Source organism: Staurois parvus, unplaced genomic scaffold, assembly GCF_062004578.1.
Source record: "Staurois parvus isolate SC_StPar_1 unplaced genomic scaffold, SC_StPar_1.0 ptg000696l, whole genome shotgun sequence".
In the NCBI taxonomy this organism is placed as follows: domain Eukaryota; kingdom Metazoa; phylum Chordata; class Amphibia; order Anura; family Ranidae; genus Staurois; species Staurois parvus.
This window is the reverse complement of record NW_028318492.1, coordinates 5,183,029-5,210,943: the sequence shown is the minus strand read 5'-3', so window position 1 is coordinate 5,210,943 and position 27,915 is coordinate 5,183,029. Positions and strand designations below refer to the sequence as shown.

The 27,915-nt window shown below is 42.5% G+C and overlaps 1 protein-coding gene across 1 annotated transcript in view; it reads right to left on the bottom strand.

The window, feature by feature from the left end:
- Positions 1-24,324, bottom strand: part of ARHGAP6 (Rho GTPase activating protein 6) — a 358,220-nt gene extending 333,896 nt beyond the window's left edge. Inside the window, exon 1 of the mRNA XM_089653001.1 lies at positions 24,056-24,324. Within this exon, the coding sequence (XP_089509127.1) occupies positions 24,056-24,100 (45 nt within the window). The 5' untranslated portion in view covers positions 24,101-24,324. The remainder of the gene's footprint in view (positions 1-24,055) is intronic.
- Positions 24,325-27,915: the final 3,591 nt, after the last annotated feature.

The following is a 27,915-nucleotide window of genomic DNA, read 5'->3' as shown; positions in this document are numbered from 1 at the left end:
TAATCAGTAGAGATGAGTCTCCTGATAACCCAGTTTTGACTCCAATTATTTTCATTTCATTGCTGAAGTGAGCAGATATTTTAGCATTAATCATAAAAACATATAAATGCAAAGTAATGTGATCATATTGGTAAAAGCAAACAGAATAAAATGTAAAAAAAAAAATAGCATTCTCCAAAATCTTCTCTTTTAAATCTCTAAAAATGTCTGAAAAGCATGTACCTAGCTAATGAGTCTCCTTTCTGTATTTTTCAGTAGAGGTACATACTTTTCTGCATGAACTGGCACTGACTAAAACAAGTGATTACACATGTCTGTTTTTTTTCTATTTTGTTTCATACTGAGATTAGGTTGAGTAGTTAAATAGAAGGTGGGTGGGCAGGTATATTTTCCATGCTCTGGAAACCACAGGCACATGGAAGGAGTTCAAGCAAGACTACCTTCCAGACTAATGTTCTAAGGAACTGCTTCCATTTAAGAGAGCTAAGGTAATGTAAAAATGATAGGAAAAGCAAAAGGCAATATGTTTAGTGCTATGAGCCAGTTAGAATTAAAAAGATTCCACACAAAATTCTCTCCAACAATTTGGGTCACCCCCAACACAATACCTATGATTAATCACAGGGATCCTTAATGTATTCTGCCTAACCTAAAATCTTATTGAGTTTCATTTATAAATGCTAAAGCAAAGAAAATGCTAAGGGGCACAAAGCAACCAATCAAATGTTTGCCATTTGTATTTGTATCAAAAACTTTATTTAAATATATAAAACCTATACTGCAAATTAAAAAACAATAAAAAAATAAATAAATATATATATATATATATATGTATATATATATAGTAGGGCATACCAAGAGCAACTAACAGAGTATTAAATATAAGCCAAAATAAATTAGTGCAGCACTCTCTAGCTCATGATAATGTGTAGCAAACCAAATAAATAAATAAATAAATAAATAAATATACAGTACAATACACTAGAGCAGTGGTCGGCAAGCAGCGGCTCGCGAGCCACATGCGGCTCTTTACACGCTTTAATGCGGCTCTTGTGTGCCGGGCGCCCGCTCCCCTCCCTCCTCTCGGGCGGCAGGGACTCTGCAGCGTGATCCAAAAAAAAACAGCCAGGGCAGTGCGCTCAAATGCAATGATTGGCCAGTCTCGCTGCCACTCACATCCTGATAGCCAGTGATTGGCTGTCAGGATGTGTGTAGGCGGGGCAGCGTGACGAACGTGAGAGGAGCTAGGCTCTTCTCACAGTCCGCCCTGAAGACCGGAACGGCGCGGGAACACGGCGAGAGGAACGCGCGGAGCAAAGGTAAGTGAATTGACACAGGGGGGACTTGGCTTACTACTTGCTACTTACTTACTACTACTATATGAGGGATGAATTAATATGGGGGATGAATTACGATAGGGGGGATGAATTACTATGGCGGATGAATTACTATATGGGGGATGAATTACTATATGGGGGATGAATTACTATAGGGGATGAATTACTATAGGGGGGATGAATTACTATAGGGGGGATGAATTACTATGGGGGATGAATTACTACATGGGGGATGAATTACTATGGGGGATGAATTACTATATGGGGGATGAATTACTATATGGGGGATGAATTACTATATGGGGGATGAATTACTATGGGGGATGAATTACTATATGGGGGGTGAATTACTATATGGGGGATGAATTACTATGGGGGATGAATTACTATATGGGGGATGAATTACTATGGGGGATGAATTACTATATGGGGGATGAATTACTATATGGGGGATGAATTACTATGGGGGATGAATTACTATATGGGGGATTAATTACTATATGGGGGATGAATTACTATAGGGGGGATGAATTACTATAGGGGGGATGAATTACTATGGGGGATGAATTACTATGGGGGATGAATTACTATATGGGGGATTAATTACTATATGGGGGATGAATTACTATGGGGGATGAATTACTATATGGGGGATGAATTACTATATGGGGGATTAATTACTATATGGGGGATGAATTACTATGGGGGATGAATTACTATATGGGGGATGAATTACTATGGGGGATGAATTACTATATGGGGTATGAATTACTATAAAAACTTATTGAAACTAAAAACAGTGTACGACCCTATGTATTTTCAGTTTTAAAAATGTGGCTCTCAAAATAAATTTCAATCGTGGTTTTGGCGAGATTTGGCTCAGTTGAAAAAAAAGGTTGCCCACCACTGCCCTAGAGTAATCCATGAGAAAATTGTGTGCAAGATTGCAAATCAAATCTAAATGTACATTCTGTGCAAAAAGTCCACAATACAAAGTATATCACTTCACACACCTGTGTCCCATTTGGATGTAACCTCACCTATTTAGATGGACTTCACTAACAATGTTAGGTCAATTACAGCTCAATAATGAAATCAGATCCTCCTCAGCGGGACATATCCTACAATTGACTCCAGAGATTCTCTTTCCATCCAATGTATAAGCACCAGCAACATCCATAGACAAGAGGAAAGGCAATGGTAGCGTTAGCTGTGTAAAGTGTGAGTTTTTCAGCATGTTTTAGTGTTTTTGCATCAGTGTTTTTGCATTAGCGTTTAGCCGCGTTTTTCTGCATTTGCAGTTTTTAGCGTTGTTTTATACAAAAAAAAATTTTTTGCTAAAAAAAAGTCCATATTTTGCCATGTTTTACTGCGTTTTGCCACATTTTACTGTGTTTCTCAGCATTAGAGCATTTTTACAGCTATAAAACTCCTCTAGAAACCCACTAGTTCTGTTTTTTTTTTCCAGCCAAACAACGCCCCTGCCAAAAAACGCTGATTACAGCCTATGTGTGCATGGACACATAGGTTAACATGCTGGGGAGTTTACTGGCTGTAGAAAAAAACACCAAAAGCCAAAAACAGCAGATGTAAAAACGTCCAGTGTGCATGAGGACTTATACAGGCCATACATAGGTCGAATTTCGAATTTCTTTAGAAAATGGGAAATTCTATGCATTTTGTAACCCGATGGTGGCACCATTGATTTCAAAATTCAACCAACCAAGCCTTCAATTTCACCTCATGTTGCTACAGAAAATAATTTTCATGGCAAAGAATTTTCTTTTCTTTAAAAGTCACAGCTCACGCTTGTTTCATTTTTGTTTATATTTCTAGCACGATTCTCCCATCATTGATTCAAAACTCGATTTTTTTTTTTTTAAATTTCCAACATTCTCGAGCACCCAGATTTGATGGTTACACGAAAATCGTCCGTTTCTGTGACCCACTAATGGTGCGAAATTCTTAGAAAAGATTTTCAAAAGAAAATTCTTTCGGAATTCGACCTGTGTATGGGCGGTTTTAAGATGCACTTACAAATGTACAGAAGACAATCACTTATAACAGTAATTAGCTGTGCCAGATATTACACATGCCCGGTGGCTGCACACCAGCTGTCCGGTCTCTCAGTGTGAAGGAGTAAAATTGCATCCATATAGGCATTTTCAAAGGTAGCTAGTTATATAATTATTCCGTAACACTATTATTTAACTAAGAACCAGCAAACACAAATGCTCCTGCGCTTGGGGATGGACTCGATGCAGGCTACAACCACATTAAGAATGTCCTGGAACATGCACACCTTGCTGCCCTCAAATAGACCAGGGGAATCCAAATATACTGAATGAGGAAAGAAAAAACAAAGGGCGCACAGGCCTAGTGCATTACCATAAAAAATGTTTAATAAGAAATAAAGTATGTGTTGTACTCACAAACGACAATAAAGCTGAGCTCTGAGGAAGAGGCAAGTCCTCGAAACGCGTCAGCCTATTGGATGTCTACACTCCCTATTGCGGACTGTTACTCAGCGCGGTGTTGACCCAGCTGTTCTTTTATGATGTGCCTTGACTTTATTGTCATTTGTGAGTACAACACCTACTTTATTTCTTATTAAACATTTTTTATGGTAATGCGCGCCCTCTGTTTGTTCTTTCCTTGTTCACTAATATTTAACTGTCATAATACCTATGGATGTATGAATTCATTTTCATACTAGGCAAACTGGTTTTATTTCATCTGACTATAAGCATGCATATTCATCCAGTTTGAAGAGAATCATGTAATAAAATTATATTTGTCAGGATTCCTGGATCACATGGCTGTCTGCAGATCTAGAGAGATAAAGTGCTCTTAAAGTTAAAATGTTTTTACCTTAAAGTGGTACTAAAGTGAAAATATAAAAAAACGCTGACAGGCAGGGTTTGTATAACAGAAGAGACCCTAGTGGCCCCTCTGCCATAAATGTCCCCCCTTAGTGTCAGCGATAATGTGCTTTGAGGCACGCATGCGCATGTGCAGAAGTAACATCACCAGCCATTCAAGTGACCGAAGTTAGAGAACCCGGAAGGAAGAACAGGTAAAGAGGACCAGGGGGAGCTGTGACAGCACAGCGCTGGAGGGCTCTGTTTGCAGTAAGTCTGTCATAATGAGCTAGTATTCAGTCCATGCTAGTACATTATGACTTAAACCTGCAGGGGGACCAGCTTTTTTATTTTTTAAACGTGATATTACTAGCACTTTAATGCACTCCCTGAAGTGGATTCAAACATACTTAGGATAAACCCATACACAAAAAAGTTAAAATGAAACAAAAAAAAAAAAAAAGTACAAATTAACAAAAAAAAAATTGGGCAGACTCGATGAACGACTTGATCTTTTTTCTGACATCACTCTTCTACATTTCTGTAACAGATCAAAATATGTACTCACTGAAAATATATTATCCTTTTTCTTTAACACCTGGGACCATGCCAAGCTCTTCTGCAGCATTGATTCAGCATCTGTTTTCTAAAGTCACGTTTCCTTTTGTATTTATGCTTTATAGATTGCCTTTTGTTTCATGTTCTCCCATCCCACTCAATATTTTTCATCACTTGAGCCCCATTAACTACATGTACTTCCGCTAACCTTGCATCTCTTTAATTTCTTTTTCTCAGATGTGCCTGGATACTTTAGCATTGTGAGATGTGGCATCTGCACCTACACTTCCATGCAGACATCCTTGAATGATGCACAACCGCAGACTGACAACGCTGTAAACCATTTTCTCTCATATGTGACTGAAAAGAAAAACACGAAGAAACTATTTTTTTCTTTTGTTGTTTTTAGAAATAAATTTCACCAAAACAGATTAATAGCTTGGTATGTGAACAATCCGTCACTTCCTTGTTCTGTTATCGCTGAGATGTAGACGTTGAAAAGTTCCTTCTTATCAAATATGTTATCTTTTAAGCAGACATGTTAGGAAGTGCACAGAGGCAGAGAAAAGGACACAACGACATGCCTACCTGCCTTTCCTTATATCCCTTTCATACATTTCCACTTTTGTAGGAATCCTTAAAATTCCTGAAACATATATCATATGGTAATATAAAAAGAACAACTGTTACAGCCCTGCGATTTACTGTCATTATCTGAATAAAGCTGGCCATATGTTCTTAGCTTTTTTCCCATTCAGCAGAGATTCCTCCACAAATAAGGTGGATGGAGGAATCCCGACCGCAGGGACATTATATTTTGGCTGCGGCTCCTGCTGTTGTCAGAATACACCGATCAGGAGTTGTAGCCAAATGTCTGCAGCTGCTAATCAAGAAGGTTTTCCAACTTCTCTGTTCAACAGAAGTCAATCAAATGATCAACTTTTGTTGAACAGTGATAGGCACACGCTGATCAAAATTCACCCGGGTGCTTCCAAACCAGCCAAATTACGATCAGTGTATGGCCAGCTTAAAGAGTTAAATACTGATGTCACGCTGCCAAATCTTTTGGAAGAGCTGAACCGCTATGGTTCTCTCTCGAATTTCAAAATTAATAGTCATAAATCAGAGATTCCGAATGTCTCTACGCCAGAGTTTCAGTTTCGAGCCATCTGTGCCTCCTTCCCTTTTCAAGAAGCTTCCTCCTCTTTGTCCTATTTAGGGGTTAAGATTACCCGCACCCTAGATCAGATATTCAAGGCCAACTTTCCCCCTGCCCTAAGTGCTATCACAGCAGACCTTTGCAAATGGGCTGATTTTGCTCACTCCTGGATGGGTAGGAATGCAATACTTAAAATGAACATCATGCCCTGACTTTTATATCTTTTCCAGCTACTTCCAATAGTGATCCCGCTATCATTTTTGAAGCAGGTGCATGGTGCCTTTTTGCGTTTCATTTGGGCAAAATCTCCTCCACGTATTTCTCACTCCTACTTGTCGTTACCTAAGAACCAGGGAGGAATGGCCTTCCCAGACCCAGTTCGTTATTTCTCTGCGGTACATTTTGCTAGGATCCTTGCCTGGTGTAGGGACCGGGGTCATAGACCATGGATAGAGATGGAGCAGTATTTCACGGATGTTCCTCTACACTGTCTACTGTTTATGGAACTTAACAGACTTCCAGCAGTCAAAACCAACCCTTTGATAGGCGCTACTCTAGGGGTCATGAAACGATGTGAGGGTGGTCAGCTAGTGCGTACTACGATTTCCCGCTTATATCCTGTATTGGGTAACCCTTGTTTTCCACCGGGGATCCCGGATGGGAGATTCTTTTCTCACTTTTCTAGAGGCACATCCAGTATTCGGGATTTCATGGCTGGCCAGCAGATGACAACCCCGATGGAAATACAGCGGATGTTTGTTCCACCCTTGGACAGTTGGAGATTACAGTAACTCGTTCATTTCTTGTCCTCCCTGACCCATAGAGGGATACACCTGGAACCTAATACACCTTTTGAGGATTTTTGTGTTAACCCTGATCCTACCATGCAATCTCGTTGGCCTACAATTTGCTCAGTCAACTAGCTGACTCTTTTGTGCCACCGTATCTTCTTAAGTGGGAAGAGGAGCTGGGTAGGAATTTCTCGACTGAGCAGAGACCGCATTTTGCATTTTGTCCATCGCTCCTCTCTATTGAGCAAATTCCAGGAGTTGGGATACAAGTTGTTCACACGTTGGTATCAGGTCCCGGTCATTCTACACCTGATCTACCTCGAGGCAGCAAAGATCTGCTGGTGTAAGGAGGGAGACGGCTCGTTCCTATATATATTTTGGTCCTGTAGAAAACTAGCCACTTTTTGGTCACAAGTTAGAGACCTTACTAAGCGCTTGACAGATTTTGACCTGAGAGATGACCCGGCTGGGTAGCTACTGCTGCATTACGACCTTTCCAGGAAAAGTTAAAAGAACTCATTATTGGTACTGTCAGGAATGGACTTGCCAGTAATGGTGGGACTCACCTGCCTTGTGGGCTGCAGTACCAGGGCTGGCCAGCGGGTGCTCTCAGCAATCAGAGACTCAACCCTGCAGTCAGCCAAAACACCTGAGGCTGATCACAGGTGTATTTAAGGGATGGCCAGACCTGCAGTCTGTGCCTTGATGTGTGTTTTTCTATGGGCCCCTGTATCTTGTTACCTGCATTCCTGTTCCTGTTCCTGTCTGACTGATTCGTTGCCGACCCTGCCTGATCCGGACCTCTGCTGAATTCTCCTGTTTGATCCCTGGCTTGTGACCCCGACCATTCTCTGCCTGACCCCCTGTACCTACCTGCCCGTTAGTTGCTGTACCCGGCTCGTGACCTGACTACTCTCTGCCTACTCCTCCTGTTCCTACCTGCCCGATTGTTATTGACCCGGCCTGCCTGATGACGCTTGCATTGTATGTATTGTTATCTGTGGGTGGTTTGGTTTGTTTGCACTGTGTTATGTTTTAGTATTGCACTGCATTTACGTATTGTTAGTATTAATAAATTATATTGTTTATAACATATCTGAAGCCTGCGTTTCCCTGCGTCAGTTCACATACCTCTGGTCATACCCTGGAGCCCTGACAGGTACACCTGATCAATGCTGCTAATGCTTGCATTCCATCTCTCTGGAAACAGGAGATTCCTCCTTCTATCTCCATGTGACTGATTAGGATTGAGGAAACACACTCAATGGAAAGTATCATGGCTACAGTTCGGGGACAGGAAGACAAGTTTTGCCAGTGGTGGGTTCAATGGTCTCTCTTTACCTGTTCTAGTGATTATGAGTCCCTGCTACACTCAGTGGCTTAAAGTCCCTTCTCTACCCTTATCTCGCTGTCTTCTGTTTTCACTCTGTTTCTTTATTCTCTTCTACCGTGTGTTTTTTTTGTTTTGTTTTTTCTTCCTCTTCCCTCTTCTGTATAGGTGGATAGGATGCCGACCTCGTTTGCTTAGTTGTACAGGCTCCCCATGTAGTTCTGGTTCTCGACCTATTGACTGATCCTATGTTGTTTTGCTGTTACAATTGCTTTATTATGTATCTTGATTGTATCTAGGTCGACGCTTATTTCAGTGGCATTCATCTTACTGTTTTCTGTATTTCTTAAAAAATGCTTCTTATAAATAAAGAATGTTAAAAAAAAAAAAAAGTTAAATACAGAAGAAGGGATTTAGATGAATAACTAGTGTATGGTATTCCCATATCAAGAGAGAGCAAAGCAATTGGCCCCTTTCCACGATGACAGTACCTCATGCCTTTAGCATAAAATGATCCTGCATCGTACAGAGCATTGTGACAAATCAGGCTACAGTTTCAATACATTGCACCAATGACAGCCAGCCAAAAAGACTAAAACAGCTGTATCAAGTTTGGAATAAGACAATAATTTTAGGCTATACGGTATTTACACAATTAACACCAGCAGTTCTGGAAGTGCAACTGGCCAGTCGAGAATAAAGCAATAATTGGTGTAACTCCAGCCAATGCCCTGAAATGTTGAATGCTTCTTTAAAGCCCAGCAGCCTGAACAGACAAAACCTGAGGAGTTCATGAGGAGCTCACTGTACTAACTAAGCAATGTTAGTACAGCAATCTCCCTCTGAGCTATTGTGTTCTGACAGGGGGACCCCCCCCATCCAGAACACATTGGTCAGCATTTGCAGCCATTGGCTGAGTAGATGCTGAGTGGCTGCTCATTTTCCAGCACGCCCATTCGACAGAAGCCGGACAGTAGGCCAGCTTCTGTCCAACAGGCTGCTGTACACACTGGCTGGCCAAATGTCGCCCGGTTTCTGTTGAATACGCCGATATCGGCCAATATTTGGCCCATGTGTACAAGCTTTCAGGCCATTCAAATGCAATGCATGTGGTTGTGGTATGATAAATTCTCTCTGAACAGCGATCTGTGTTGAGAGCTGCAAGAACTGGAAGGAGAGAGCCTGAATATCTGATTTGTACAGTGAGGAGGCTTGCTGCAAACCCCAGAAGCCGTGCACCTGTTCTTCACTCCAGTTCAGGATCTGCATAAATTCCCACTGCACCATTCTCAGGCTCTGTCCTTCCAATAACAGTGTTGGCCGTTCTGCCATTTATCTTTCTGAGCCTGTCACACATTAGCATTCAGAATGCCAATTTATTTTAACCCCTGTACCTGTCAGCTCCTTCACTGCTTTTACCAGCTTGTCCTACACCAACATTGTAACCAACAGATCAGCAGAGGACATTTCTTCACTACTGCTTCTAATAATCATGAATGTGCCCACTATTTCATGAGCAGTTGTACCTATAAGAACTCATGCACACTGGATATTTTTATAGTTGCTTCTAGGGGCATCAGGTTTTTTCCTGCCTCTGCACACATAGGCTTTTAGCAGCATTTAGTGGCAGGAGCTTTTAAAGGCAATAAAAAACCCCAGTGCCAGTGAGCCCAGGAGCAGCAGAGTTTTGGCAGAAAAAACTCTTGAAGCTGCTTATCGTATCTCAACGTGCCTAAACGCTAGGCGCATTTAGCACTTCAGGATTTATTCATTTTAATAGCTAGAAAAGATTATTGTACTTATGGACTTTCCCAGTCCAGTGTTGTTCACCTTAAGGTGATAGTTTAGGCCTCATGCACACTGGATGTTTTTAATGCTGTTCTTAGGTGCATCGGGCATCTTTTTTTTTTTTTCTGCCTCTAAATACCCCTACATGTTAACATATGTGTCCATGCTCATATATGCACACATATGCCTTTAGAGGAGTTTAGAGACACTCCTAGCAAGTCCAGGAGCAGCAGCATTAAAATAAAAGCTTGACACATCTAAACACGTCCAGACTGGCATTATGTTACACGCGTTTTGTGGTTGAACATTATTTTATTTAAATGGCCAGAATAATTTATTATTCTTGCCAATAAAATGAATTAGCGCTCAAGTGCTTTATGTGCTTAAATGCGTTACATGCGTTTACAAGTGCCAAGCATTTTCTGCCAACACGCTGCTACCTAGATTACAGACATCTAGGAGAGATGGCCAAAGCATTCAGTGTGCATGAGGCCCTAATCAAAATATGTTTTACTGTACACTAAACTTTGGTTCAGCCGTCCACAACAGTTCCAGTTTCTCATGTGGCCCCTTGGGAAATTCATTGCCCACCCCTGCACTACCATATTCCTTTTGAAATACCTGTTAAAACATAAACATCACCATAATCTCTGGGTATATACTAATTATAAATAAATATCGTTCCAGCCACTTTGTATAATATGGATCTACACGTTTTGGTCACACATATTGTACTTAATACTACAAACTTTTAAATGACTCCATGGTTTCTAAGTAAACATTAGGATTACATGTGCAGTATAAAGGAAAAAGGTAAATAAAGTGTTCCACCCATTATTTATGTGAAGTCACGTATTGAAAATTACAGAAGATTTCTGCATGTATCCACAAAACTAAAGCAAACACAGAGAAGGCAGCATGCCTGTGCGCTTGGTAAAGTCATCCCGGTCATTCTCCTAGATTTACACGACAACTTGTTTGCTGAAATAATATTTCTCCTGGAATGAGATGGTAAGATTGTCCCAGCACCTATGCAGGTCTATATATTTCCTTATTAGAGAAGACAGGGCTGCAGATAACTAGTATGTGTGAGATGGATAAAGTACAAAGGAGACCAGAGCCGCCTGTCATATGAAAGCTCCATCCCAGAGTGCACTGACAGCTTTTATCCACTGACAAGAGCTCACGAATTCATTTATTTCTGAAAAATCTGCATGTGAACATGTCTGTTTTTGTATGAACAGGAGCATTTAGCTGTCACAGTACAAGGGCAACAAATCAAGAGGTCTTTCAAGTTCTTATCTACAAATTATCTGCAATAGCTCAATCCACTAGGCAATCAAAAATGACAGCATGTAATTATCAAAAACGGAATTCACCAGACATGTTTTCCTTTTTCTTTCTCTTTTTTAACTAACATAGTTTAACTGTTAATAGTAAAACATGAGGTATGACCCATAAAACAGAGAAACAAGTAATACATTGATGTATTATATTTTTAATTTTAAAGTATAACTAAGGACAAAACTTTTTTTTTTAGTTTTGCATAGATTGGAAATGAATTAGGACACCTGTCAGATTTTTATTGGTGTCTGTGTCTCTGTTAGACAGATTCACTCTATTTGTCTATTTATCTTCCCATGGGGACACTACTTCTGGTTATTTTTGCTGTTTTCTGCTGGTGAGATTTCCCTGCACTTCCTGTTTTGAAGACACCACAGGAATTAAGAGGAAATCTCTCGAAAGTGAGGAGAATTCCCATATTAGGTTATTGTCAAAAGGAACCTGTCTCCAGTGAAACACTTTCCTCCACCTCTTGATCTTATGAAAACTCTATAATGTATGATCTTCCCTTACTTTTTGTCTCATTGACAACTGTTACCAAGATAAATAGAGAGGTGATTCTCTTCAGCTGGCACCCAATAAAGCAGCACTAAAAACCCAGGGTCTAACCCTTCCACATTCTACCCCAAATTTTCAGGTATTTATTTAGCACATCAGTACCCGCTGTCAAGGTCACTACCTCACATGCATATATATTTACTCCTGGATTGTAAGGTCTAATGAGCAGGGCCCTGTTTCCTCTTATACCAAATTGTATTGTAACTGTAATGTCTACCTTCATTTTGTAAAGTGCTGCGCAAACTGTTGGTGCTATATAAATCCTGTATAATAATAATGATAATAATAATATTAGGACAAATTTATACAGGCACTAATTAACCTACCAGCATGTTTTTGGAGTGTGGGAAGAAACTGAAGCACTTGGAATGACTCAGGGAGCCATCACAAGCACAAGGAGAACATGCAAAATTCATGCAGGTAGAGTCCTGGTTCGCATTCAAATTGAGGACTCTAGTGCTGCTTTGCAGAAGTGCTCACCACTAAGGCAGGCCATAGATGATGCAATTTTCTTTCCTGCAACCAAGGGTTGCAGAAACAAAATTGCTCAATTCCCCCACTATCAGTGTTGATGGGGGAATCTCTCCCATGGAGCTATTGTGTTCTCCTGACATAGGGGTGCAGGAAGTCAATCTATGGACAAACATGGCTACAATCAGCCTGCCTATAGATGGTTTGATTTTTGGCTGGTCCCTGCTCAACCAGCCAAGGTTTGAACCCTCTACAGCCACTCTGCTGTCCTATAGATAGAGGTGTAAAGACAACAGCTACGGAAATCTAACCACACTCCCCCACGTAAGAGCACTTGGGCCTGGCAATTGGATGCTTAGATGCAGGAGAAATTTTAATTTACATTTGGAAGCTCGCTGATACACACAGCAGGCAGATTGGGTGGTAGAGAAGTGTTAGTTAGGTAAACACAGGCATCCTATAGTGCATGCTACCATACTACAAAATGTCGCTACCATACTACTAAGTCTAAGTTGCAACCCAGTACAAAGTTACTCTAATGTCACTAATTGGAGAGTTATTTGAAACGTTTATTACTTAAGAGTATGCTCCTGTAAACAGAATGATGTGTGCGTATGACAGCGGACACATGCACCACACTGTCTGTTTAGGTTTCTAGGTTAATTTCCTGTAACATTCTGAGAACTGAAGGTCTGATCTGCGTAATTATCTAGCACTATGATTAATTAGGTACCAAAATGAGCAATGTTCATCAGTGACCATTTCTATAATGAAGTTACAGCATTCTAGACTAGTTGAACCATGCTTGTTGCCTGCATGTGGGAGGGCATCCTGCAATGTTTATTGGCTCCTGCTATTTAGAAGTCACAAGAAAAAAAATACCAATATACACTCACCGGCCACTTTATTAGGTACACCTTGCTAATGCAAAGAAAATATCCCCCACACCATTACACCACCAACCTGCACCGTTGATACAAGGCAGTATGGATCCTGCTTACATGTTGTTTATGCCAAATAATGACCCTACCATCCGAATGCCACAGCAACCAGTCTGCCCATTCTCCTCTGACTTCTGACATCAACAAGGCATTTTCGTCCACACAACTGCCACTCATTGGATATTTTCTCTTTTTCAGACCATTCTCTGTAAACTCTAGAGATGGTTGTGCATGAAAATCCCAGTAGATCAGTAGTTTTTGAAATACTCAGACCAGCCTACCTGGCACCAACAACCATGCCACTTTCAAAGTCACTTAAATCCCCTTCCTTCCTTTCCCATTCTGATTCTCGGTTTGAACTTCAGCAAGTAGTCTTCATCGCATCTAGATGCCTAAATGCATTGAGCTGCTGCCATGTGATTACAAAGCAATTGAACAGGTGTACCTAATAAAGTGGCCGGTGAGTGTATGTGTATAAACGAATCTGTGATTGGAATAACCAACCTCCAAAGCTGCTAACACTGTACTTTGATACCTATTACCAATACATTTGTACAAAAGTGTTGCGCTAATGCAGACAAACAGTGCAAAAATTTGTGATGCACTTAATCTAGTGATGATCTGCAACATGAATATACATAAATAAATAATGTGAAAATGTGTGCACCAAGCACCCAGATTAAATATTATAGTCCAAATAAGAGCAAACACTCAAAACTACAGGAGAAGAATCCAGCAAAAGATGTCATTAGATTTCACAAGAAAAACAATAACTTGGTACTATGAACTATGATGAAGAATCAGAGCAATGGCTTTTAACAAAACTGAATGGTAAGACTGGTTGTCTTCTTTCCAAGTGGTCTAATCTACAATATAGATACATAGAACACTTACGTAGAAAAAGGCCAGGAGGTCCATCAAGTCTGCACTTTTTTTCAACATTCTTGACTGAAGATAAACTTATGTTTATCTCAACCAGAGATCTTCTCAGGCCATAATCCCATTGTTGCAATTCATTATCTCTTGTGTGTTAAAGCTAAATTCCAAAATAGGTGAACATCCTCCCTTACAGTGGGGCTGCTCATACACTAAAAGGATTAAATGCTTGCTTAGCTTTAGGGGTCTGTGAAAAGCAGTTTTTCTAACTGAATCTTCCACTCCTACAGGCTCCTCTGCACTGCTAGACCAGTCCCTCCAGCCTTTTATCCCCTATGTCAAGGTGCTCACTGGTCCTCTGATTCCATCAAAACTGATGCGGGGTCCACAGCCCTAGATGGTATGCAAGGATGCTGAGGGACATTCCAACTGCTGGAGCATAGAGGAGCACTGCCTGCCAAGGGAAGTGAAATCAGGTAAGTAAAACTGATTTTCCCATCCCCTCTAGAACAGGAGTCTCCAAACCTTCTAAACAAAGGACCAGTTTGCTGTTCTTAAGACTTTAGGGAAGGTGGACTGTAGGAGGTGGGAGTAGAAATTTTCCTGGCCTTAGTGATAGCAAACAATGTCTTAAATAGTGCCCCATCGTTGGTGTCATTGGGAGTAATAGTGCCCCATTGTTGAAAACGGTGTCAAGAATTATGCCCTGTTGTTGGTGTCACTGGGCAGAATAGTGTCTCGTATCAGTGGGACTAATAGTGCCCCAATGGTCAAATAAAGGAAAGCAAAGGCACATGGGCCACAGTTTGCAGACCACTGCCCTAGGCCTAAGTGAGAATTTAACCACTGCAGTGTGGGGACAAACCTACTTCAAGGGGAGACTTTTACTTTCCCTAGAGTTAGGCTTTAACATACGCTGAGGTAGAGCAGCCCATTCATTTTAACATGGTAGTCAATGCACGCCAACATAGGTTTTAATATACTTGCAACCCTTTTTTTAATGTAGTTTCCTACAGTGCACAAATGGTTTACATCTGTGCTCTATGGTGCATTAAAACCCACATATGTTGCGATATTCTGGCTAGGTGTGTTGGGGTAGCTCCGTTTTGTCAATATTGAGGTAGCGTAAGGTAAAATGTGTTTTTTATCATACTGTAATATTGTGAATTGCCCCTTACTGTTGATTGATCAACTCAAGTAATCAATATACTGTATATTGCATAGTATCTTGTCTCTTTTATTTTATTTTTATTTTTTTTTTTGCAGTCTTTTTTCCCTATCCAAAATGTTCCTGTCTGACATACTACATTAGTGTCATATTGATGGTGTTTATAAAACAACATTTGGCTGTCAAGTGCTCTGCCTAATCCACAAATAAAACCATGTATCTGTTAGGGATTGCATCCAAAAAAACTAAAAGACATCTCAGTACCTGGAAAAAACTGCTGTGATCTACTTGTACATAAGCAATGAAGAGGTTGAGTGCCTGTGGGGCATGCTTAAATGCCATCGTTGAAAGCAAAATTCTTGGGGTAGAAAGAATTTTTTTTCTAGGCATGTGGAAGTGTGTGCACCAATTACACCCTTGTCATTCTCGACTTGCCTATTGTATCTACAGCAGCTAACCTAAACACGTTCCTGGAGATGATTAACCAGCTGATATTAAATGACCGCACTATACTGACAAAAGCTCCAACATTCACAAAACTTCAGTCCATGTTTATAAAGAAGCGGTATTTAAGGAAGCAATGCAAAAATGCAGTGATGATGAGCAAAGTGCAGTTATTCATTACAGCCAATCACAGATCAATTATCGGTTTAGAGGTGTCATAACAAAGAAAAATCAAGGGAGACCTTTGGCAAGGATGATTGCAATTTGTCTATTAAACAAGGTTGACATTTTTTTTTAATTTCTATAGAAACCTTTATTGCTGCAGTGCTGCTAGCAATAATACAAATATAACAATTGGTTAACCCTATCATTAAAAAGGAATTTTAGGCATATATCTACAGCTGAAATACATCATTACACAGTACAGTAAGCAAGCAGGTATTGAAAAAATCAAACAGGAAATAGCAATGTTGCTTTAATAGCTATGCAGTATGAAAGGGGTGTATAAATTAGAAAACGGCCTAAACAGAGGTACATGATATATATATATATATATATATATATATATACATATATACAGAAAGACAAGTGGCATCTTCTACAATTTATTAGAACAAAAATGTGCCTGTTTTTTTTACAAAAGCAGTAACTGCTGTAACGTAATCTGATTTGAAACCGTTGTAGCATAAGGGCTCATCCACACTTGCACCAGGAGATAAGTTGCCTCCTCATGGCCTGTTTTTAACCCTGAAAAGCCAGCACCACAGTGCCACAATCACCTGCATTGCACGAGCTTGAGGGGCGTTTGTGGTGTGGTGTCATTCACTTCAATGGGTCAGATTTGGCTGCGGTACTGCCTGCCAAATGCAACAGGGGGCCTAATTTTTGCAGTGGCTGTGAAAAAGCACGTTTGCACCCCCCTCCCTCTGAGCTGGGTAAAGGGGGGCTTGTAAAACCAGCTCAACTGTACCCTTCATCCCTGGCCAAAAGTGTGTCCAAGGAGGCAAAAAACCATATATATATCTATGTATATATATACACATACATATAAACACATGTATATATCTAGCAGCTGTGTTTAGCTATTTGCCTAGGCTTTGACCTAAAGCACATTTGTGATATACATTGCAGCGGATTTGACTGTGTTCGCTGAAAAGGAAATGGCTGTGCGTATGCATTGTAAGAGAAGGAAGTGGTTTTCTATATTCCAGGCACAAAATCAACTTCAAAATAAAGCAAGGCAGCTATAGTTTGTTTCATGTTCTCTAAAAACAAATGCATGGGCACAGGCACGTTGTGCCTGGTTAGTTTAGAAGAAAAAAAAAAGATTTTTATCTGCAGCATTCCAACGTACAGCAATGTATGGATAACCCCAGAGATAACATTCAGGATATTTTATTCTGCTGCAATTTTATACACTTTTTTAAACTACAGCCAACAAGTTGTTATTTTGTAAACATATGAATAAACCATATGTATAAACAAGCTTATGGATACCAAAATAAGAAACAGAGGAGTGAAGGCAGAAAAAAGACCAAGTGGTCTATGCAGTCTGACCAAAAAAGTTTGGTACCAATCCAAATCATTTGATGCACCCTAAATGTACTATTACAGTGGTCGGCAAGCCGCGGCTCGCGAGCCACATGCGGCTCTTTACACATTTTAATGCGGCTCTTCTGTGTGCCGGGCGCTCGCTCTCCTCCCCTCCCCTCCCTCCTCTCCCTCCTCTCGGGCGGCCGCTCCCCTCCCCTCCCTCCTCTCGGGTGGCCGAGGACTCTGCAGCTAGCCCAGCAATGATTGGCCAGTCTCGCTGCCACTCACATCCTGATAGCTAGTGATTGGCTGTCAGGATGTGTGTAGGCGGGGCAGCGTGACGAACGTGAGGGGAGCTAGGCTCCTCTCACAGTCCACCCTGAAGACCTGAACGGCGCGGGAACACGGCGAGAGGAACGCGCGGAGCAAAGGTAAGTGAATTGACACAGGAGGGACTTGACTTACTACTTGCTACTTACTTACTGCTACTATATGAGGGATGAATTAATATGGGGGATGAATTACTATGGGGGATGAATTACTATATGGGGGATGAATTACTATGGGGGATGCATTACTATATGGGGGATGAATTACTATATGGGGGATGTATTACTATGGGGGATGAATTACTATATGGGGGAGGAATTACTATGGGGGATGAATTACTATGGGGGATGAATTACTATATGGGGGAGGAATTACTATGGGGGATGAATTACTATATGGGGGATGAATTACTATATGGGGGATGAATTACTATATGGGGGATGAATTACTATGGGGGATGAATTACTATGGGGGATGAATTAATATGGGGGATGAATTACTATAGGGGGGATGAATTACTATATGGGGGATGAATTACTATGGGGGATGAATTACTATATGGGGGATGAATTACTATAAAAACTTATTGAAACTAAAAACAGTGTACCATCCTATGTATTTTCAGTTTTAAAAATGTGGCTCTCAAAATAAATTTCAATCGTGGTTTTGGCGAGATTTGGCTCAGTTGAAAAAAAAGGTTGCCCACCACTGTACTATTAGAACCACATGATTTTTCAAAGATTCAGACATTAGGATCGCTTCTGACAATTACCACATAAGGGGATCGATCACATTGAAATTAGTCCAATAGGTTGTGACAGGAAGTATGATTGTCTTAAATATCTATATCGATGTGTGTATGGTCTATCAAATGATCAGTACAAATTATTTATTTTTTCCTTTTTTCATTTTTGATCTGGTATGTTGTGAGGAATGCAATGTTTCTACCAATAAATCAGCTGGTTATCTAATCATATGGTAAATCGATGCCACCTCTTGTTTTATAACTTTCAATCAATTTCAAGTATAAAATATGATCGGAAGGGCAGAACATTGTAGTCTGTGTATGTTAAATTGCGTAATCGCCATGTTTATGATTTTTTTTTGCCAATACAACAATGGATTATCCAACTGTATGGAAAACTGATGCATCTATGAACACTTTTAATGGCCATGTCGATCTATCTACATTGCTATGATCAGATTTTACCTTCAGACCAATCTGAATAATTTTTTTGAAATCAATTGGTTTTGCTCAAAATTGATAAATGATACTTGACAACAGAAAAATTATTGATTTGATTATTTTGTCAGATCGTGCAAAGAATCCTATGATTGACACGTTATGTATATGGCCACCATAATGTTCTTATTCTGAAGGCACTAAGGATAAGTCAACAGTCCAAATGCCATAATACTGAACAGCACAGTAATACTATTGAAATATAATGACTCAGGAGGGAATGCTAGCATTGCTTAAAGCGGAGCTCCACCCAAAAGGGAAATGCCTGTTTGCACCCTCCACTGCCACATTTGGCACTTTTTTGGGGGGGAGAGGGAGGTGGGGCAGGAATCTGGTTTTGACAGGTATCCGCTCCCACTTCCGGTTCTTCGCGGAGAGGGAAGTTCAGCCCCTCTCCTCCCCCCCCCCGCAGTCTTCTGGGACATGTCACAGGTCCCAGAAGACTATTGGACCAATCACAAGGCGCAGCGCAACTCATGCATGCATAGTAGTAAACCCATAAGGCTTCACTTTCGGTTTCCCTTACTTGCAATGCAGACGCAAAGAACCCAGAGGCTAGTGAAGAACTAGCCTGGATTAGGATGGCACTCGACCCCTGGACAGGCAAGTATCCTTATATTAAAAGTCAACAGCTACAGTATTTGTAGCTGCTGACTTTTACTTTTTGGGGGGAGCCTGGAACTCCTCTTTAAAGTGTATTAAAACAAGTGCGGTCAAATGTGAAAAAAAAAAAAAAAACACTCTATGTTATGTGTCCCCATTCACACAACATACCTAAAAAAAGTTTAAAAAAATACTTATCTTTTAAATGTTTAGATGTTTTTTATCGTTTAGATATAGAAGGTGTTATGGCTGACTGCAAGCATTTCTGTTCAGTGTGAGCCTATCCCAGAAGAAAGTCTTAGGACAGGATGAGCTCCCTCTCAATGATATACAATAAAGAAACCCAGTTTCTAAATCTTTAACCCTTTGTTGGGATAGATAGTGTTCAAATCTAGTTTACAACTGATAATGAGAGTGCAGTACAGACAGGGTTAATTATGGCAAACACAGCTCCACAGCCCCCTCATTAGAAAAGAGGACTAAACAGGATTTTTCAGCTCTGAAGTTTTTAGAACAAAGCATCTAGAAAAGGTAAGGGTGCTATTTTTAAATATTTATTTTAAAGTTGTGGTATGTGAATGGGACATATAACATGAATAAAGTAAGAGTCATGCCAGTCGTGGTGCAAAAAGTGGAAATACACTTTAAGGTGGCCAAATTTAGAGCTGTAGATGGCCCTGTCAGCACCCCCTTCCCCTCTGATCTTTTGATCAACGTTTTGCCAAAGGAGCTGATTGAATGTTTTTCATCTAAACAGTGCATGGATCCAATCAGACACACTGTCTGGGTATTTGGGAGAAGTGACTGCTGAATACAATACTTGGTCATAATGTTTAGTGTTTATAGAGGAATCGGTCAATTTCTCTAGCTGAGCCTAAGAGACAGCAAGCCATGCATGGCCAGCTTTAGTGTGATATTCAGAATATTCTATAGAGAAGGGACACCATCCAGATGTCTGATTATATCATAGGGTGTTGAACTTTTACCTAGAACATTTCTCACTGCTGGTTGCCATATAAACAACAAAACCCCAAATTAAGTCTTTCACAATCTTAGTGCCACATGCAGCATGTCAGCAGCGTGCTGCACCTTCAAATCCGAAGGCCGAAGAATCCCCCCCTGACATCACTCTGAGCATTCTGGAGCTCAGACATGGCAATAAATCTCCTGCTGCCCTCTACTATAGACACAGGAGAGTGTGTCCATCTTTCTACATACACCTAGGCTGTTATTACATAGCACAAAAGAGCAGAAAGACAGTACAAAAAGGCAGGGGGGTGCCCCTGACATCACCTCTGTGCGTTCTTGAGCACAGACATGGCTATAAATCACCTTCTACCACAGGCATGGCAGATGATGTTTATCATTCTACATACATCCTGCTGAGCCTAGGCTGTAACTGACATGCTCTATTTAGTACATAGTACAACAAGGCATCCTCCCTGACATCACCCCCACGCATTCTTGAGCAAAGACATGACTATAAATCCTGATCAAGTAAAGGCACAGTAGATGGGTGTCTCCCATTCTGCATACATTGATCTGAGCCTAGACTACAACAGATATTACCTACTTAGTATATAGCACAAAAATGCAGAAAGACCATACAAAAAGGTAGAGGACTTCCTACCTTACAAAACGCAGTGCATTCATGAGTACAGACATGGCTATAAACCACCCTCTACTGCTTGCACGGTAGATGGTGTCTATCATTCTACATACATTGTGTTGAGCCTAGGCTACAACTTATATTAGCTACTTAGTACAAAGTACAAAAAGGCAGATGAATTCCCCCCAACAGCACCCAGTGCCTATATACAGCTCTGCTATAGGCACAGTAGCTGGTGTCTATCGTTCTACATGCATCTGAAAGAGCCTAGGCTACAATTGACACTCTCTGCTTAGTACATAGCATAAAAAGGCAGAAAAACAGTACAAAAAGACAAAGGAATCCCCCTGTACATTCTTGAGCCTAGACATGGCTATAAATCACCCCCTGCTATAGGCACTGTATATGGTGTATATCATTCTACATGCATTTAGAAGAGCCTAGGCTACAAATGATGCTCTCTGCTTAGTACATAGCATAAAAAGGCAAAAGACAGTACAAAAAGGCAGAGGAATCCCCCTGTACACTCTTAAGAATAGACATGGCTACAAACCCCCTCTACTATAGGCACAGCAGATGGTGTCTATTACCATACATACATACATCTATGATTCTAAATACATTGTGCTGAGCCTAGGCTACAACTGACTAGCTACATAGTACATGGCACAAAAAGGCAGAAGGACATAGCATAAAAAGGCAACGGAATTCTCCGTAACAGTACCCAGTGCATTCTTGAGCCTAGATATGGCTATAAATCACCCTCTGCTATAGGTACCATAGATGGTGTCTATCATTATACATACATTGTGCTGAGCCTAGGCTACAACTGAAAGTAACTATTTAGTACATAGCACAGAAAAAAGCAGAAAGACATAGTATAAGAAGACAGATAACCCCCCCTAACATCATCCTGTGCATTCTTCAGCATTAACATAGCTATAAATTACCCTCTGCTGTAGGCACAGCAGGTGGTGTCTATCATTCTACACACATATTGATGAGCCTAGGCTACAATTGATGTTCTCTGCTTAGTACATAACATAAAAAGGCAAAAAGACAGTACAAAAAGGCAGAGGAATCCCCCTGTACATTCTTGAGCCTAGACATGGGTATAAATCACCCTCTGCTATAGGCACTGTAGATGGTGTCTATCATTCTACATGCATTTAAGATGAGCCTAGGCACAAATGAAGCTCTCTGCTTAGTACATTGCATAAAAAGGCAAAAAGACAGTACAAAAAGGCAGTGGACTCTCCCTGTACATTCCTGAGCATAAACATGGCTATAAACCCCCCTTTACTATAGGCACAGCAGATACATACATCTATTATTCTACATACATTGTGCTGAGCCTAGGCTACAACTGACTAGCTACACAGTACATGGCACAAAAAGGTAGAAGGACATAGCATAAAAAGGCAGCAGAATTCTCTGTAACAGTACCCAGTGCATTCTTGAGCCTAGATATGGCTATAAAGCACCCTCTTCTATAGGTACCATAGATGGTGTCTATCATTCTACATACACTGTACTGAGCCTAGGCTACAACTGAAAGTAACTACTTAGTACACAGCACAGAAAAGCAGAGAGCCATAGTATAAAAAGACAGGGGAACCCCCCTAACATCATCTTGTGCATTCTTGAGCATTGCCCTGGCTATAAACCCCCCTCTACTATGGGCACAGCAGATTGTGTCTATCGTTCTACCTGCATCTTGATGAGCTTAATACATAGCATAAAAAGGCAGAAAGACTATGCAAAAAAGCAGAGAGATCCCCCTGTACATTCCTGAGCAAAGACATAACTAAATCCCCCTCTACTATAGGTACAGCAGATGGTGTCTATCAGTATGCATACATCTTGACAGCTTAGGCTACAACTGAGGCTCTCTGCTTAGTACATAGCATAAAAAGGCAGAAAGACAGGATAAAATGCCAGAGGGATCCCCCTGCACATTCTTGAGCCTAGACATGGCTATAACCCCCCCCCCCACACACACACACACACACACACACACTATAGGCACAGCAGATGGTGTATATCAATATACATACATTGTGCTGAGCCTAGGCTACAACTGACAGTAGCTACTTAGTACATAGCACAAAAAGTAGAAATCCATAGTACAAAAAGACAGGGGAATCCCCCCTAACATCATCTTGTGCATTCTTGAGCATTGACCTGGCTATAAATCCCCCTCTAATATAGGCACAGCAGATTGTGTCTATCATTCTACCTGCATCTTGATGAGCCTAGGCTACAACTGATGCTCTATGCTTCGCATATATCATAAAAAGGCAGAAAGACAGTACAACAAGACAGAGGAATACCCCTAACCTCACCTTGTGCATTCTCGAGCATAGATGTGGCTAAATCCCCCTCTACTATAGGCACAGCTGTAAGTGTCTATCAGCATACATACATCTTGATGAGCCTAGGCTACAGCTGACATTCACTTATTAGTACATAGCATACAAAAAGGCAGAAAGACAGGATAAAAAGACAGAGGGATCTCCCTGTGCATTCTTGTGCATAGACATGGCTATAAATCCCCCTCTGCTATAGGTTCAGTAGACGGTGTCTATCAGTATGCATACATCCTGATGAGCCTAGGCTACAACTGAGGCTCTCTGCTTAGTACATAGCATAAAAAGGCAAATAGATTCCACTGTGAAATCATGTGCACAGACATGGCTATAAATCCCCCTCTGCTATAGGTACAGTAGATGGTGTCTATCAGCATACCTACATCCTGATGAGCCTAGGCTACAACTGACGCTCTCTGCTTAGTACATAGAATAAAAAGGCAGAAAGGATAAAAAGGCAGAGGGATCCCCCTGTGCATTCTTGTGCATAGACATGGCTATAAATCCCCCTCTACTATATCGGGCACAGTAGGTGACCTCCATCATTCTACATCGTAGGCTACACCTGAGGGCGGCTCGCACGTTAGTACATAGCGGCGACCCCCAGCAGCACCCGCTGAGCCTCCTCTTCCTAAAAAGGACAGCGGCGGTTCTGTCTGCTAAGTTTCACATCCCCTCCAACTCTCCCCTGGCTTCCAATGAATGGCGTGTGGTGACCGTATAGAAGAGCCGGGGGACTTACCGCATAGCAGAGCCTGCGCTCACAGAACACCGAGTCTCCGAACATGGTAGCCGTGTGCTGAGTCCGGGGAAGAAGGCGACTTCTCTCCTATTAGACCCACAGACGTGACACCACCAACACACCTTGCTGCCACATCATGGCAATCCACAGGCAGCCTTGTCTCCGGTCCTCTTCTTCCAGTACTGTATCCTCCAGGAGGAGCCCTGATTAGGGTTAGTCATAGACGATGGAGGAGCCTGCTCTCCGCATGAGTGTGAGCCTGGAGCAAGGCGTGAGACCAGAGAGGGCGGGGGATCGGGGCAGAGGGAGGGGCGGAGGAGGGGGCACGGCCCCGCCCACACCTATACACCGGGCATTGCTTAGGATCCGTACACGGCTAGAGCCCCGTCCACACCTATGCACCTGGCACTGCTTATGTTCTGTAAACTGTGAGGGCCCCGTCCACACCTATGCACCTGGCACTGCTTATGTTCTGTAAACTGTGAGGGCCCCGTCCACACCTATGCACCTGGCACTGCTTATGTTCTGTAAACTGTGAGGGCCCCGTCCACACCTATGCACCTGGCACTGCTTATGTTCTGTAAACTGTTAGGGCCCCGTCCACACCTATGCACCTGGCACTGCTTAGGCTCCGTACACTGCTAGGGCCCCGCCCACACCTTTACACACCGGGCACTGCTTAGGCTCCGTACACTGCTAGGGCCCCGCCCACACCTTTACGCAGGTCACTGCTTAGGCTCCGTACACTGCTAGGGCTGGGAGCAGCAACAAGTGCTGAACGGATGACAGACACAGTAGGCTCTCCACAGGGAGCACACTGTCTGCAGCTTGATACGCAGACATTCACCACAGACCAACACATTATGGTGACACTGACACTAGCCTCTGGTTCTACCATACATTCTATTCACGTATAGATTCGTATGTAGAAAAGTCCCCTCTATTGCTCTCAGCCTTCTCCATTTCCCCTCTTGAGGGCTGCTGGATTTGTTTTGGGTCCCCCTACGCTTGCACAGCCAGGCAACACGCATTTACCACACTTGCACACTTGTAGTCAGTAAACAGCCCTTGAGCTGTTTTCTGTTTAGTTGTCATCAGTGTTACTAAACCCACAACAGTAAAATCAGTCTATATGCAGTAAAGCAAGTTTGTTATACTCTTTGTGGAACCTAAGGGGTTAATCTTCTGCGTTGTGTAAAAATGCTGTTTGATCCTTTCTTCTCTGATCCTCCCCTTCTAATGTCCCCAATCCTTTTCTGATAGAATGGAGCCTTGGGTGCAAGCTACACATGCTCAGTTTGGTGTGTATTGCCAGAGAGGTTTTTTTTGTTTGTGTTTTTGGGAGGGTGAATGTGATCAGCTCAGGGCCAATCAGCGCTGTCCAGACAGAGGTCAGGGGTTCTGCATTCTCCTAGAGCACAGGTGTCAAACTGGCGGCCGTCCAGCTGTTGCCAAACTACAAGTCCCATGAGGCATTGCAAGATTGACAGTTACAAGCATGACTCTTAATAGTAGAGGCATGATGGGACTTGTAGTTTTGCAACAGTTGGAGGGCCACCAGTTTGACACCCCTTTCCTAAAGCAAAGTGAAAACTCCTCCTACAAGCTTTAACCAGTGCTGGGCTGGACAATGATAGAAGTCACAAGACTGCTCTAACTTCTGATGAGAAAAGGTATTTAGCAGTTTATATTTACTGAAATAATTGCATTTCCATGTTCCGTGTACTGTGGGAGACCAGATATAGTGAATGCAGGGTCCTGGGTTTAGTAACACTTTAAGGGGGTTAACAACTTTGATGGGGTCTAGGGATATATGGGATGCCCAAGGACCTGCAAACTTGAGGACAACTTCTTAGCAACCTGTACACTGTACAAAAAGATGTGGATTCACAAAATATAGCACTGTCTCTTTAAGAAGCTCTAACATCCCCTTTGTGTACCTCCTCAGACGTCAGATGAATCCTTCCTCTTCACCTGGCTGCACTGAGAGTATCCCTGGGCAAGGGATTCCAAGAGCTGACTTTTAAAAAACAGCTACTCGCCTGACCCATAATCCCACGTTGCCCCCGCCGCAGCCCGGTTCACCGGCCGTCCTGTATTCCAGGCGCTGGCATCTTCAGTGTGGGCACCTGGCTGTGACAGCTTGTGGCTTCACAGCCGGGCACCCACTGCGCATGCGCCAGTAGCGCTGCGCTTCCTGAATGGCCCCGTTGTCTTCTGGGACCTGTCACGTGTTCCACAAGACTACGGGGAGGGAGGGTAGGAGGGTTTTGCTTCCAATCACCTAGGTGATCGCAGCGGAAGTGGGAGCGGGTACCTGTCAAATTCGGATACTCGTCCCCCCCCTGCTCCCCAAAGGTGCCAATCCTTAATCGGGAGCACGGGACAAATCTTTAAAGTGGAACTTCCCCTTTTGGGTGGAACTCCGCTTTAAGTAGTCCCGGATGAGAACTAGTTGGGTCTTGCACTTGACCGTCCTCTCCCTATATCTGGCCCAGGGGGTGTAGAAGTACTCACACTGTCCTGCCCTGTTACCTTAATGGGTTGGTAGCAGCTTTCAGGCCTTACGCTGAGCTGGCTCCTTTCCTGCTGCACAGGATGTCCTCCCTACGGCTTGGTTCACTTATATGCGGGTGGTACCGCTGCGGATCCTCATGAAAATCTGTGCAGCCGCACCACCCGCATAGAGGAATGTGGACCCGCAGGCGGGTGCCATTAATTCTAATGGCATGCCGCCTGCACGGGAAAACTCAACTGTATTGGGAACCTAGGTTCCTGTGCGGGCTGCGTTTTCAGAAGAAGTGCAGGGACTTCTTCCCTGCATGTTATGGGGCACGGGAGTTCATTCAAATTAATGGGTTCTCGTGCCCGCGCAAAACGCTGCCCTCACGGCTGATATTTGTGAAGCAGGGGTAAGCCATGGTTCACATCTGTGCGGTAGTGTGGGCCACAATTTGCACGGGCACAAGAGCCCATTCATTTGAATGGACGTCCGTGCCCTGGTACACGCAGGGAAGAAGTCCCTGTACTACTTCAGAAATCACAGCCCGCACAGGAACTGAGGGTCCTAGTACAGTTGCGATTTCCAGTGTGGGTGGCGTGCCATTAGAATTAATGGCATCTGCCCACGGGTCCCGCATTCCTCTGTGTGGGTGGTACAGCTGCAGGCATTTGTGCAAGGGTGAACTGAGGGTAAGAGGCTGTGGAACAGTGGAGATCCTCCTGTCCAGCAACTAGCCTGTAGGTAGGCTCCCCTCCATGGGGCCCCCTCCCAGGCTCCACAATTCAGCCTTCTCTTAGTCCATCTTCTATCCGACTCCCCTGATCCTAAGGCTGTGCCACATTTCAGGGTTGTCCTTGGTCACCATGCAGCAGAGTGTGGTACGTTTTGTAGCACGTTTGGCACGCAACAAAATGTGCACCTGCAACCCGTGCTTGGGGTACCATTAGCAATTAGTGGCATTGTAAGTGTGATGTGCATTTAATGTGCACTTGTCGTGCGGTTCGGAAATACCAAATGAGATCGGAGCCTTAGAGGGTGGCTACATTTGTTCTCTATGGTCTCTCCATATGTAAGAACCCCTTCGTGCTAGCTCCTGAGGTGGACTAGGGACTATGGGATTTGTAGTGTATATAGAGCAGTGTACATGACTGCAAATAACATTCAGTGTGGTGCCGCTCAAAGCCAGGCAATATGAAGTAACCCCGCCGATGCACTGAGAGTGGGAGCGGGCATCCTGACACTTATTCAGGAGTATAGATTTACAAGGAGAGATGGGCGCCACTCTAGCAGCATCCATCTCTCCTTGCAAATAGCAGTCACTGCTTATTCCAAACAAATGGAAGTGAGGGGGGGAAAA